The 15,453-nt window shown below is 32.3% G+C and overlaps 1 protein-coding gene across 1 annotated transcript; it reads right to left on the bottom strand.

The window, feature by feature from the left end:
- Positions 1-3,095: 3,095 nt before the first annotated feature.
- On the bottom strand, positions 3,096-15,448 carry LOC134727632 (neuronal acetylcholine receptor subunit alpha-6-like). The gene is made up of 4 exons (XM_063592013.1): positions 15,442-15,448; positions 5,225-5,499; positions 4,102-4,130; positions 3,096-3,900 (listed from the first exon to the last, which is right to left on the bottom strand). Exons 1-4 carry the CDS (start codon positions 15,446-15,448, stop codon positions 3,096-3,098), a joined length of 1,116 nt encoding a protein of 371 aa, XP_063448083.1.
- Between the last annotated feature and the right edge of the window lie 5 nt (positions 15,449-15,453).

Below are 15,453 nucleotides of genomic sequence, written 5' to 3' on the forward strand. Positions count from 1 at the left end.
AGGCTATATCGTGGCGATCACAAAAAACAAAATCAATTGTATATATAAAAAAGAAGCAGTGGTATGATTGCCAATGAGACAACTCTCCACCAGAGACCAAATGACACAGAAATAACAACTAAAGGTTATAGTACGGCCTTCAAGAATGAGCAAACTCATACCGCTATAAAAGGTCCCGAAATGACAATGTTAAACAATTCGAGAAAACTAACGGACTAATTAATATACAATCTTTTAAATTTTTGATTTTCAAATATCTTGGCTATAGCACCAGTAATGTCTTTATGTTTTTATTTCATAATAAGAGCTAGAACTTGGATGACTTTTCACATCTTATATGGCGAGTTTCTCAAGTTTGGGGTAGTTCGCCTCTATATTTCTAATTGTTTCGAATTCGTTAGCCTGTCTTAAATGACAGTGAACGCATTCTAATACCACAAAAAATATTACAGGTATACACAGTTCACTGTTCAAAAAAGTCAATTGAATAGGTGGATGATTGGCCTTCATACTACTCTAACCCAGCCACATTATGTATGTTCCTGTATACAGTCAGGATACTTTATTTCAGTGGTTGTCGTTTGTTGCTGTGTTAAATTTTTTTTCGTTCATTATTTTGTACATAAATTAGACCGTTAGTTTTCTTGTTTGGTGTTTACATGAATACCAATTATATGGTAATTTTTAATAATTTCCTATTTACAAAACTTTGAATGTTTCGAAAAACTAAGGATTTTCTCATCCCAGAAATAGCTTACATTAGCCGTATTTAGCATAACATTTTTGGAACTTGTGGATCTTAAATGGTCTTTAACTTTGTACTTGTTTGGCTTTATAACTATTTTGATCTGAGCGTCTCTGATGAGTCTTATGTAGACGAAATGCGCATCTGGCGTATCAAATTATAATCTTGGTACCTTTTAATTTCTATTGAATTGTTTTACATTTGTGATTTCGGGGCCCTTTATAGCTGACGATGCGGTATGGGGTTCGCTAATTGTTGAAGGCCGTACTGTGACATAATGTTTCTAATTTGTAGGTCATTTATTTTTTAAGAATCCATGTTTTTGTCGGTTGCTTCAATCGCTTGTTTTTAGTTCCCTTCTTACATCAATTCAACATGTTTTAAAACAATAATGCTGTTTATTTTGAACATTTTCTATATAAAAATGCAGGCTTAAAGTTTGATCCCTATTGATATTAAGGGAAGTGTTGCAAAACTTTCTTTAGTAGTATAACAGTTACAGTTTAGATCTAGATTGAGGGTTTCTGTTTTATTAATAATTATTGTTATGCTTTTATGTTCTGTCTATACACATGACACATGCAGGACAAGTTTCAACAGGTAAATGGTAAATTGAACTTCACCCACTCGATTCGAAATTAGAAATCCATAGGACAAGGGATTGGTCCTGGAAAGATGACATATGTTTATAGACAATTTCTTGTTATTAACCTTTATATTTTTATTGGTAAAAAGTCGGGAACCCCTTATTTCAGAGGTTTTCGTTTGTTGCTGTGTTACATTTTTTTATCGAGATGTATTGCTGTCATCCATCAGCTTATCAAAACAATAGGAAAGTTTGGTTTGAAAAGTAAACAAAAGTATTGACACATACAGAAAATTCAGCTCGTTACGTAGCAAAAGTCCTTTTTGAATTACTGCAAAATATTTCACTCTAATAAGTTCAGCAGTGGTAATGACATAACGTGCATACGTTCATATAAAACCATCTTGCTTTGGTTTTAATGTACTATTCATTATATTTAAGAGATTAACGATTAAGGTAAACACCTTTATAAAGCTGTGCTTTATTTTATTTATTTGTAACAATATCATAAAAAATGTAACCTCATTTAATATGATTATATAGATAATGTTTGCACACTGTATATATCATTAGACTCTTCATTTTCAATCTAGTTTAACTGTTTATCTTCTGCAATCATCAGGGAGATGTTACTGCCTCACAAAAACGATATATCTAAACTTTAGATAATTATACAAAACAATAATGATACAGCGAGGTTACACTGAAAAGTAACCATATCCCTGCAAAATGTATACCGATTCAATCCAAACTGTCTCTAACAAATGGTCTGTAATACGTGGTAGATGTCGTCTTTGATCTATATACTTGGACTAGCTGTGACGCTGCGATGAAGAACAGTTATATAAAGGCTTATTTTTCTCTTGCGTTTTTCGATTGTTTGTATGGGTTTTGCATCGTAAATAAAATCACTATAACCTAAATTTTCCATTACGCACTAAGTTCTATTTGCTGTTTACGCTTCATATTTATGAATACCATTTGTTATAAAGCCGTGTAAACAAGTTGCTCTAATTTTGCTCACATTGATAGACATACAGGAACTAAGTTTTCCGTTTTTGATTCATAGATTATATGGCAGAATTGTTTACTCTTTAACTGTGGGGTAAATGAGCAATTCATCATTTCCTTGTTAAAAATTCTTCTTAATGTAAGAACGCAATGAATTGTTTTGAAAACGAGTTATCAAGCCCCATCGGTGACACTTTCGGAGACAAGCAATTTAGTAACAGCAGTATCAGTAACAACTACCAAACAGGTACTAAAGCCGCAGACGAAAATCGTAGTACTGCATTTCACAACAAGTATACCATACATTAGTTTGCCATAAAAAAAACATGACACGAACAAATGCAACATGTCTACGGAAAACATTGACGGCATGCTTTATGCGTAACAAATGCGTGAAAAAACATATGATAGACGATTACTGACAATTAACTTAATATTAATCAATTAAGCTATAAAAAATAACCAACCCCACGACGTTCCTTTTTAAAGAACTTGCAACTTCTGAAAGATAGTTCAAAGCTAATTAACTGATAAATGAATATAGTTCGCTAAGACTGAAGACCGGACTTACTTAATTTACAAGAATAATGCCTAGAACCAATATATCCATGTAAAGCATTGATGCAGGTCATTTAAATTATATGATTGCTTTATTTACACCTATACATATGAAAATTAACAATATTATAATAAAATCTGTTCACATCAAAAGCCAAAATCAAAGAAATCAATAGCAGTCGAAACATCACGCCATTACATTGCGTCTTCAGAGTCATTCATTTTAGGGGATGCATTTTCAATCGCACATCCATCTGTGACGTTGGTGTGTTTTTTCTCGTAAGTATCGGATTGAGTTTTACTTCTCCAGAAACACATCCTTCTTTGAAGTTTAACAGCAATTACAAATATTTTAGATTTTTCATTACATTCATTTCTATGATGCATTCTTAACAGGAATGAATTAACGACAAGAACTAAAATACAGTAACTTAGTTGAACTACGATGTAAATACTCAGGATAGATGTGCTTTCTGAATTGACGGGTAGTTGGGCTTTGATTATTGTTAAAAATACCGCGAACGACAAAAAGACAGTAACTGAATATGACATTTTCTCGCCAGCATCGGCAGGGATAATAAATACTAAAGAATTAAGAATGCCTAGGAATATTAAAGATATGATAATATTTACTATGTAATACATAGGTTTACGGCGTAGATTAATTGTAAAATCGATCTCATCGCTTCCCAATACCCTGTTTATCTGCACCGAAGTTGATGTTATTGTCCATAAACTATTTTCTACGTATCCCCCCAGTCCTAATTTGGAATCAGGATAAAATCCAACTTCGTAATAACGATACGTCCAAATGGAAAATATAACATGACAAGTCTGTTCATCGAATGGATCAAAGGTAACATCCATGGCACATTGGCTTTCAAACATGTGATAAGGATACCAAGCTACTAGGCCGTTGTAATCAGCAATGACATAATAAAAACTTCCGCCTAATTCTTCAAACTTGTTGAAACCATTTTTCAATACAATATCCGGTTTCCTGAAATACATCAAGTATATAAAAATATATAAACCATCATTACTGATTGACCCGTAAATGGCTATAAAATGGAGATTGAATTAAATATGCTCGTATTTTACTAGTGAGATTTTTTTATCAAATGTTTAGCCTTAGAAGTACTCGATATTCAAGACAACGTTTTTTCTTTATCAATTCATTCACAATAAGAAGAAAACAAACGTTTTATCTAAAGTTAAATGTAAATGAAACTGAAGTCAAAGCTGGATACAAGGATCAGGTTACTCAACTGTATTTTTTTCATTATTAAAACGATTATGCGTACAATTAAACTATTAAACCTAAGTGTTAAATGTAAAATCATCCTTACAAAAATTAGCAAATTTATGACGAGTTTGTTGATTATTATTGGAAATAATTGCAAAAATGATAAGATTTTTTCGTAACATCAATGCTATCCTTTTTTCCTCTACATCTATCTTCAAATGAGCAATTTGAGGGATCTCACTTCGTAGGACATTGTATGTTTATCCTTCTAGATCAACTTGTATTTCCCCTTTGTTTTCCCTTTTTTGTTTACAAGTGGTTTTCGTTAGTCCCGCTTATACTCATTTTTGTTATTGTGGGTTTTAAAAGTTATTGTTTATGCTAAATTTGTAAAAATAACATTGCACATCGTAACTTTGGGACCTTATTCTGCCTAGTTTCGAAAACATTATGTTAAGATAGAGGATATAACTATATTGAACTCTATATCTATAAAACTAAATCTACAATGTATATTAAAAATGAGGGACGAAGAATATCAGAGGGACAGTCAAACTCATAAATCGAAATTAAACTGACAACGCCATGGCTTAAAACGAAAAGGACAAACAGACATACAATAGTACACATGGCACAACATAGAAACTAAAGAATAAACAACACGAACCCCACCCAAAATTAGGGATGATCTCAGGTGCTCTGAAAGAGTAATCAGATCCTGTTCCACATTTGGCATCCGTCGTTATTCTTATGAGATAACAAATCCGGTAAATAGTCTAATACTGAACCTCTTATAAAAAAAAACAAATTCAGTCGTTTATAAAACTTGATATGGGACGCAACAACAATATACGTACTAGTATAATATATTTGAAATGAAGAACACTTTTCATCAAACGAAATTGTTTATGTTTAAAGTAGAAATATAATGTTAGGTTCAATAAAGATGTGGAATGTCTTTTTAAAAAGATGAAGTTAAGTTAAAAGAATAAAATTCATGCGACAAAGCCAAGAGAATAAAGCTTTTAAAAAAAGTTAAAGCTGTGGTTAATTAAAAAAAAATATATTTGTTACTTACCTGAAGAACTATCATGTCGTAAATATCGTTGTAAGCTGATCTATTCCAAACTAGATGGTCATCCCACCATATAACATCCAAGTAACCAGAAACAGCAATCTTTTCTGCCACCTCATCAAAATTATGAATGCTAAACAGCCTGAAATTGACAGTCACCAGAATGGCATCATTTTGATCGTTAATTGGTCTCACTTGTTTATTGTAACTTTTATTGATGAATAAGTCGTTGAACAGATTCTTGGCAACATCTGAACTCTGATGAAAACCATTGCATACTGTCAACAGAAAACACATAATGTGTAATTTGTTTGCCAAACTTAACTAATATTATGCAAAGGTTGTGCTTTATATTTTATGTAAGCGTGATGTAACCAAGTATTTGAAATGAGAAACAAATAATTGACTGGCAATTTAAATGCACATTGATATAAATGTTCATGTTTAAAAAAATCAATGCACGTTGTCTTATACATTCTCTCATCAAACATATTAAACATATTAAACTCAAATGATGATTAATGTTTTTCCTTACGACATTTGACAACCAACAAGGGACATGGTTTGAGTTGTAAATTATCAGAGGAGGAAAAGAGGCCAATGACACTAAATTGACATCGCTTATATGTATTAACCTATTATTTACTTTTATAAATTGTTATTTGGATGGAAAGTTGTTTCATTGGCACTCATACCACATCTTCCTATATCTATGTTTGTTAAATTTTAGTTAATTTATGTTTTAAAGTTTAGTTTGACGTTAATTTTTACTTAACTAGTACATAATTTTATTTAGGGATCAGCTGAGATCCACCTCGCTGCTTTGAATACACATTGGTTGCCTTTAGCTGCTGTCTGCTCTTTGGTCGGATTGTTATCTCTTTGGCATATTTCCCATTTCCATTCTAAATTTTATTTAAACGGCAATGCCAACTACATAGTACGTTAAGGACTGCGCAATAGAAAAACTACCATCAAACAATGTGATATTAGGTGTTCCAGAAGAGTAAACAGATGCTGCCCTACATGCATTTGACACAAGTCATTTTTGTCATTTAAGTTCTAATGATAAGATAATTATCAAACAATGCTGTAAAACAAATGCATCAATTCCAAAGAACATAAATAAATAATGAAAATCAATTATCAGTACCTGTACTATGGGTTTTCACAGTTTAATCTACGGTTGCAATGTAGATGACCGATGCATATCAACAGACGCTTACAAAGTACACAAACCCGTTCATTCCCCTGAAAGATTTAATTTACTTTTCATAACTAACATGGATTACAAATATGAACAATATTACACTACAATATCAATGTCTGTTAACCCTTAGTTTGTTCTAACTGATTATTGTTTTTTGTGGATAAACGTACACTGGCGAATAGTTCATGGATGTTCCGGATGGTTGTGATAATTATAGACCTTTGATGTTTCAAACATGTGTATGTGTCTTTGAACTAGAATTAACCAAATACTGAAGACAAGTAAATAAAAATTATTCCCACTCTAATAAACTGTTTGGTTTAACTAGAGATCTTCTTTAATTGTTAAAATGTCAGGGAACCTAAAAACTTTGTTAAATTTGTTAATACACCTTTTATATTCCCTATTGACTTAATTGTTGTCTTATTTAGAAACGAATATATGTTGTTATACAGTTCTGAACGTTGCCATTTTGATAATGCACCTTTTATATTCTTTAAAAGACTTTCTGGTTTCTCAAAGTCACTTAAGAAGTATAAAATTGCACAGGATATCATTTGTAGGAGGTTTATGGACTTAATAATTTTCTACTCAGTTGTCTCGTGAGATAGCTTAATCGTGTGTTTTTCAAGGCTGCTTTATTGAAAGGAAAATGAGATTGGGAGATAATCTGTGACAAATAATTGTTAATGCTGTTGTGTAGCTCATTACAATTTCCAAGCGGGAAATCATGTTATTTAAAAAAACAACTTTCATATAGGTTCACTTTGCAAATTGATATATATCTGAGGCCAATCTTACCGAACAAAAATTAATGAACGATACAGAAAGAAAAACAAATAAAAGTAAGGTTATTGAAATAAACACAGGGGAATTGCTGACAGGAAAATTGCCAAGTGTAATTTATGTGAATTCATATACATATGACCAGCATGTGAACCTTACAAAAGAAAATTGCATTGTTTAACCCTTTAACGTTCCTACTGGTCAATCTGACCGATAAGCTTAATTTGTGGCGGAGTAGTTTGCATGAAGTTTTGTATCGTTGACAATTTTTGACATACATATGTGGTTGTGGGCTCAAATTGAAGATCAGTATACCACCAACTTGATTTTTGGTGTCTGAAACCAACAAAATGCAATGCATTATGTCAATTTGCCCTATATTGACAAGAATTTTTTTGGGGAAAACTGTTTTATTTTCATTTTTAAATAGAATATTTTCACAAAATGTCACAAGACAAATTGTTGCTGTTTTTTGTTTTAAAATGACAATTTTGATAACTGTGCCGTCATCATTTACAAGAATACTATCAAAACTGTAAGTAAAACCCATACACATACAAACAATCTGATTCATAGAGTATAAACACTGAAACAAAACTCAAATTACAAGGAATTTTCATGTTTTGTTTTGTCAGTTTTTATAGCAAAAGAGAAGAGAACACCTAAAATGTGTTAAAAATTGTTAGCCAAGTCGGAATAGCAATAACAAATCTTTGATTCTTTAGTGTCTGGTTATGAGGGTGTTGGATATCGTATCGCTAAGGTATAGAAATAGTGACATATAGACGAAAAAACGAACATTTCTGAATAACTTTCATACAAATTTGCTTGAAAAAAAATAATTTTCAAAAAATAGCTTCTTAAGAAAACGAAGTTGGATTATGTTCTCCCAAAATTAATTTCTAGTCTTACAGAGAAGGTGACTTATATGCTTTAATTTCATAAGGTTTCCAATGGTTTCTGTGGCGCAGTGGAAAGATGCACAGTCTTACACCCGGATGATCGCGTGTTCAAACCTTACTGCCGGAGGATGAAAAAATAAATTCCTATATTAAATGTAACTTAACTTAACTTTCAATTTCAATAAAGACAACTGAAATACATGATTACATCTAAAAGAAAATTTTACCCCCCCCCCCTTTTTCTCCCCTCTCTCTGTTTTTGTTACATTCTTAGCCTGGGCACTCAATAATACCAGATTTTCGTTCAATATTTACTCAAAATTCTTTCCTAAAGCCTCATTCTGTAAGCAGTTATGAATAGTACATCTTTAACATAAACTTGGGCCATTTATTTGACTATGACAAAAATTCTCAAAAAATCCACTATTTTTCGGTGTTTCGAGTCTTGATATTTCTACCAATCAGACAGGTTTTGCACATTTCTGTATAAAGTTTTCACCGATAACGTTGTCGAAAGTCTTCATGCATTAATTTAACACTAAAACTATGTTCTATTTTTGTCACTAAATGTCTGTAAAACCGCTTTTCCGCTTGAATTGTACATTTTTGTCACTTTAATTCAGCATGTCACGTGACTTTTGAGAGATATCACGTGACCAACGTAAGAATTATTTTCCTTAAATCAAGTTTTCCTGAAACCTTGGTCAATTATCTATCAGATGAGTCTAACTTGTCCTTTGAGTGAGCTTTTTATCGAAATGTGCAATTGATTGAAAACTGATATCCTTTATTCGGGAAGAAAAGGTTAAATCCTTGAATGTTCCAGTGGAAACATTATTATAAACAATGTCATAATACCTGTACCTGTTGGAACAAATATTCTATACTATTTATTCCGTTAGGAACATCTACTGTAATATTTATTCCTGTGGAAATAATATTCCAGAATAGTTTTTCCATTTGGAACTTATATTATGAAGGAACTTCTATTCCGTGACAAAGGGTTAAGACAATAACAATCAAAACCAAGGAGTAAATAAAGACAAAAAAAACAAAGGACATGTACATCAACATATATAATTAAGAAATGAGAAACAACACGAACTCCACTAAAAACCGGGAGTGAAATCAGGTGCTCCGGAAAGGTAAACATTTCCTGCACCGTATACGGCACTCGTCGTGTAATTGCATTGTTCAGTTTGGTAATGATGGAAGGTTATAATGACTGAGGAAGAATATCAGATATGATTTCTGACACAATTTTGTTATAAAGGCCAATCAGCTTATGGTGGCGACCGTGAAATTTCTTGAATGATGACCTTAATTTGATTGATTTATAGCCCTGTCTTAGCAACTTTTGAGAGAACAGTATTCCTCGTTCAACAAAATTAACGTACTTTGAGACAGCTCTAGAGTAACGTATCAATTGAGAAACATACACTTCATATGCTGGGGCCGCTGGGCAAGATTTAAATTGGATTTTGTAAATTTTATAAACTCGATGTAATTGAACAATTTTATTTTTATAAAGAGTGAGTTTCAAATGAGAGTCATATAAATTTTCAACGGAGATGAAATACTTTTTTGCTTGTTTCACGAATAATACTGTTTTAGTGAAGTTGAAGTGAGATTGACATGAATCTCAATTTACATGAAATTAATGTGAAATTTCTCTGTGTATCCTAAGCTGATTTTATTTCGTTTATAAACATTTGTAGTGTGTATAATAACTGTTTATTCATTTACGACTCTTGAATATTGATATATATATGTATATATATATACTTCGCTAATATTTAGTCTTCCCCTTGTTTTGGTACGTATGATGCGTTGCCTCATACAGTACCATAGTGTCAGGATAAGTATAACTCATTCATTATTCTGTTTCACCGAAGAGTCGATTGCTAGTAAAAAGAAATGTGTGTACATTAAACATGTTAAACTTAACATTATTTGATGAATTTTATTTTTGAACAACTGTTACGTTAATAGGTTTATATTATTTTCTTTATTTTTTAATCTTTTTTATTGTCGTGGTATTTAACAGAATGTCCTCGACCAATAATGACGAAACCAATATTCCAATCATTATATAGCGAAATTGCATACAGTTCCTTAGATACACTGGCGGTTGTGTTGCGGGAGTTTAATGTAAATATATACATAAACATTGAGATGATATAGACGCCTCCGGGTGCGGGAATTTCTCGCTACATTGAAGACCTGTTGGTGACCTTCTGCTGTTGTTTTTTTGTTTGGTAGGGTTGTTGACTCTTTGACACATTCCCCATTTCCATTCTCAATTTTATTACATTTACGTTTACTTTTACTAGTGATTTTGAATCCAAGCATATATGATCAAAGCCCTTTATAATACAACTTTACTCAGTAATCGGAGTACAAAATGTGTGCTTGAAACACAAACCCTGGACTTTTAAAATGTAAGCTCTCAAGCGCGTACAATTCACAAGAAGAAAAGTCAAGCTATGTGCTCTTAATTTTAAATTCCGCGTTCATAGCGCTGAAACAACTAATATCCATTTTAACGTCTTTGTTTGAGACGGTGTTGATTCGAGCCAACGATCTCTTGCTCTCCAGACGGTTGTTTATAATATCATACCAAAAAACCAAAGTACAATAATCAATACAGACCTTTTACAGTTAAACGCGAGCAAAGCGTATCTTATCTATATAAGAACCCTTAAATGCAATTTGAAAGTAGACGTGAATACAGATGGCCAACTGCATACTATACACATTAATCAACACTCCCTGCAATTTAAAAGAAAACTCTCCTATTATATATTTGAATGTAAAAAAGTTGCCAGTTGTTACAAGGCTAATTTTTGTCCTTCATTAATGTATCATCATTTTCCAGCGTTCTTCCAAGTAACACCGTAAACCTCACTGTAGAACTCCTATTCCAAGATTTTCTTATTGTTCTTAAAATATATGTGTTTTCGCCATGAACATGCATGCAATATTTGCTGCTGGACATACAACAAACAACAACCAATCAACTTTATAAACTATACACATGGAAAAAAGTATTGCAACACCTTGAATTTTTAAAAGTTGAAAAATAAGCCTCTTGTTTTTGCTAAAATAAAATAAAATATGTGTATAATATTATTGAAACATAGTTTATGATAACGTTTTCATTTAAACGAACAAAAAAAAGTTTGAAAAAAAAATATTAATACAACCACAATTTTAATAACAAAATTAAGTGGGTTTTTTTGTACAAAAAAAATTAATTTTATAACTTTTAATGTAGTCGAACTTTACAATGTCAGACATTTCAAAATTAATCTTGAGATGACTGTTCACATCATGGTTGATTGTTATACGCCAAAGAATTAGCACTTTGTGCGCAGCCTCCATCCAAACGGATAACCACATCTAAACGTCTTCTGATTCCTGCCATGAATCGACTTATTTGTTTCTAAGGTAGCAGCAACCATTTCTGCTGAAGGGCATTGCCTTTTTAATGATATGTTTGAACTGGGGTGTCCTTTCGCGCACATTCCGCCCAAATATGCTCGATATGGTTCAAATCCGGGTTACGATCGGGCCATGGAAGATGAGTCGAATTCCATTTGAACATTGGATCTTCCTCCGCGATGCTAATTTCCAACTTTGGCGAGCTCTGCACTACATTTGATACGGAAAACTGTGTGTCTGTTTGTTAGCAAAGGTCACCGAAATGGTCTTTTTGCACGATAACCAGTAGAGATGAGTTGATCTCGAACAGTTCTTGTTAAAAGGCTCCTGTATGGCCACCACTTTCTTTTTAGGATTGTCTTGTATGCAAATGGTTTCCTTCTGACCAACCTTCAATATGCTTGATTTTCTCAAGCAAATGGGATAGAGGGTCTTCATTATCTCGGAAGGTCTTTTACAGCGTGTATTGCCTGCTTGTTATTCTCAAAACGACTTATAGTGGAATGGTGATGAACAACATTACGTGCAGTTGTTACAGCGACACCCCTGCTTCTCTTATGCTGATAATAGCCATCTTGCTGCAGTTAAGAGTTGTCAAGAACCCATTACAAGGTGTCAATCACATCACTTTAAAAACTTGGTTATTTAAAGTGTTGAAAACAATGATGATAACAACATCTGTTTTGCTGTTTACGGGTACAGTAGCTGTATGTGCAGATAAAAACTTTTCGAGACGATATTTATTAATTAAAATCAGGTGATACTTAAATAATGTTTTAATAGTTCTATTTTACCAAATTATATCACCAAAAAATAAAGAGGTTTTTTTTTTATTTCAATTTCAATTTGGTGTTGCAATACTTTTTTCCATGTGTATATAACATGTACATATTACACGAAGACAAGATCTTGTAATGTAACTATAAAAAGTACCATAATACTACATGTACTACAAAAGTTAGTGTTGTTTTGTTGGTTTGGGAAATTTTTGCCAATTTTTGCAATTTACTATATCACTGAACACTAACATTGCTTAGAAAACTCATCCCTGACCAGAATATTTAAAATGTAATTTGACAAAATTAAAGCAGATTCTTGATTGTTTTTCTTTTGATGTGAGACCCAAATAGTACCAATGCAAATATAATGTAATAGTCCGAGTCAGCCTTTCCCGAAATATTTTATAAATCAAATATCTTTAAAAGGCAGCTCCATGACCACTCAATATGTTCAGCTTATTTGAATCGTTGACTTATACTCTTCCAGCTTGAAGTATCGGTTTTGAATTCTTGATTTTTTTTTCCCCTTATATTACCTAAGTACATCCTCAAATAATATAGAAATCCCTAATACAAAATGCCACAAACACCGGTGGTAATATATGTCTCTGGTGCTCGGTGGAAAAGCCATTTAGGAAATATAATTATTATTGTTACGAGACATTCAATAATTCATTCATTATACTAAGAAAATTCCAAATACCTACTTTAATTTGTGGAACAAAAAAATTAAACACTATGTTAATTATGTACATTTTTTTTTCTCAAGGTGTTTATGCTTAATTTAGAGGGGAAAAGGGATTGATGGACGACTAAAATTAACTATATGTTTTTATATAATCATCAATTATGGACTTTTGACGAAGTAAATATGTTATCTATGAACCTGTTTAGATTATATTGACCGCGGACACAGTCTGCATTTAACATAACATTCTTGAAATCTCCCAATTAACTTTTTCTTTTTGTCTGCTGCGGTGCTTCTTATATTCATTTGTAATATGTGTGACGTCATCAAGATAGTATTCTATATTAGCAAGATTTATTTAGATATATATATATCGTTAATATACATCTAAATAGAATCATGGCGTCAATACACTGTAAAAAGAAACAACACTTTGGTACGCAAAATAATTTTGGAAACACCTGATCGTCATAACCAATGAAAACAGTAGAATGCTACACCATATGTATTATTACATTGTATTTCAGGATAATCAACCTTGCGAAAATATCTAAACTTTACACAGTTCGATCGAGCCTCTGAAGTCTACATAACTTGAAGCTTTAGATGTTACATTTATGCTATTAAATACGATTTAGTTTCCATGAAGCTTACAGGCAAGGGTAGTTTATTGAAACAAAAATACATTTATCAAAGTTGAACTGACTCGTTGATTTTATGTACGAAATTCTTTCAGAGCAAGACATTTTGCCAAACAAAATATAGAGATGAGGCTCATTCTAACATTAAATCAGAAGGGAATCATCGGGGTCTGTTTCGATTGAGCGACAGTATTATGGATGGGCGTAAGAAAATGCACAAAAATCTATTGTCTGTTGCATCGCACCTTTTTTTTTATGGCTGGAGATTTGCTTGGAAAAATTAAAGAAAGAAATAAGCTCCTCAAGATTGTTAAAAACTAATTAGGGGGTTCGCCTACTGATAAGTGCCGATGATAATGAAGACGAAAAATATATTCCCAAGGCAGAGACTAGTATGGTGGCTGTTTAAGGCCATTTCGCGTTTTTGCGTTTCCGCCTTTCTTATTATATAGAGCTAAATCGTAAAAACGCGAATTCGCGAAGTCGAAAATGCGAAAATGTGAAGTCGAAAGCGCAAAACCGATTTTTCGACTTCGCTTTTTTGTCTTTCCGACTTCGCTATTTCGAGTTTTCGCGTTATCGACTTCGCCTTTTGGCGATTTTGCGTTTTTTGCGATTTCGAGTTTTCGTGTTTTTGGCGATTTCGAGTTTTTGCGTTTTTCGCAATTTTTCCTTTTCGCCTTATCGCGATTATACGATAAACGTGTTATTATAACATAACATTTTGAATATAACAGGAGACAAGACTACAAAGTATAAATCATTCAATATATCGTCATATAATTTCATATCTGTGACGCATTTTAAATATTTTCATTAATTATATATTTCTTTACATTCTTTGTTGACATTTACTGAACAAATTTAAAAACAGATGCATTTGTATTAACTGTCTTTGAATATTCAATTTGCTTGAAGTTATAGTTTGAACATTTTGAAATAAATGAAATTTATCATTACTATCGCCATGATTACTTAAAATACATAACCTTTCATTTAATGCTCTTGTTGTGAATTTAAACTTTTAAATATTTGAATAAGCTAGTGTGAACAAAGTTTAAAATTTAATACATTTTGGAGATAAGACTTTTGTCAAATAAAAAATGACCCGCGTCAGCCGTATACAACAAGGCAAACTCCAGCAGTTAAAAATATCACTTCTGTCCCTGATCCTTCTCCAGCTTAGGGTTTCAGTCGTTATTAACAGCCCTTTCGGGCCATCATTTCACGACGTGATTCGCGCACCATGAACCGTGAACATCTGTCACTACTATAAGCAGTATGAGATGAAACTGACCCTCAAGTCAACCACAGCTGCAACTCCCAGTAACTAGCCAGCCAAACAGCAAGGATCCATTTCTAGTTACTGTTAATAATTTGAGTATAGAGATTTATTTTCTTATCTTCTAGCTAAGACAGTAATGATGACAAACTTTATGAACTTGACGAATTATGTCACAAGTTCATTTTCTTAAAAAATATGATTTTGTTTTAACTAGTCATGCATTTAACAAATTCAGACCCACAGTTCGAAAAAAAACCTATTTCATCAGAAATTTGACATCAAACAGTTTTACTAAATATGGTAGCGAGCAATTTAGTCTAAAAGATGTAAAACTAGCTTTTGAGGATTCCTAAGGTCTTACGAATTAGAAAATCAAAAGGATCAATTGGTTTTAAAGATTCGTACATTGTTTAACTTATAGATACTAATAAAAATGTTATTCATAGGGTAGAGATGTTAACATTTCGAAAACTGACAAATCTTACCTGACATGTAGC

The sequence above is a fragment of the Mytilus trossulus genome, chromosome 8, assembly GCF_036588685.1.
Source record: "Mytilus trossulus isolate FHL-02 chromosome 8, PNRI_Mtr1.1.1.hap1, whole genome shotgun sequence".
Lineage (NCBI taxonomy): Eukaryota > Metazoa > Mollusca > Bivalvia > Mytilida > Mytilidae > Mytilus > Mytilus trossulus.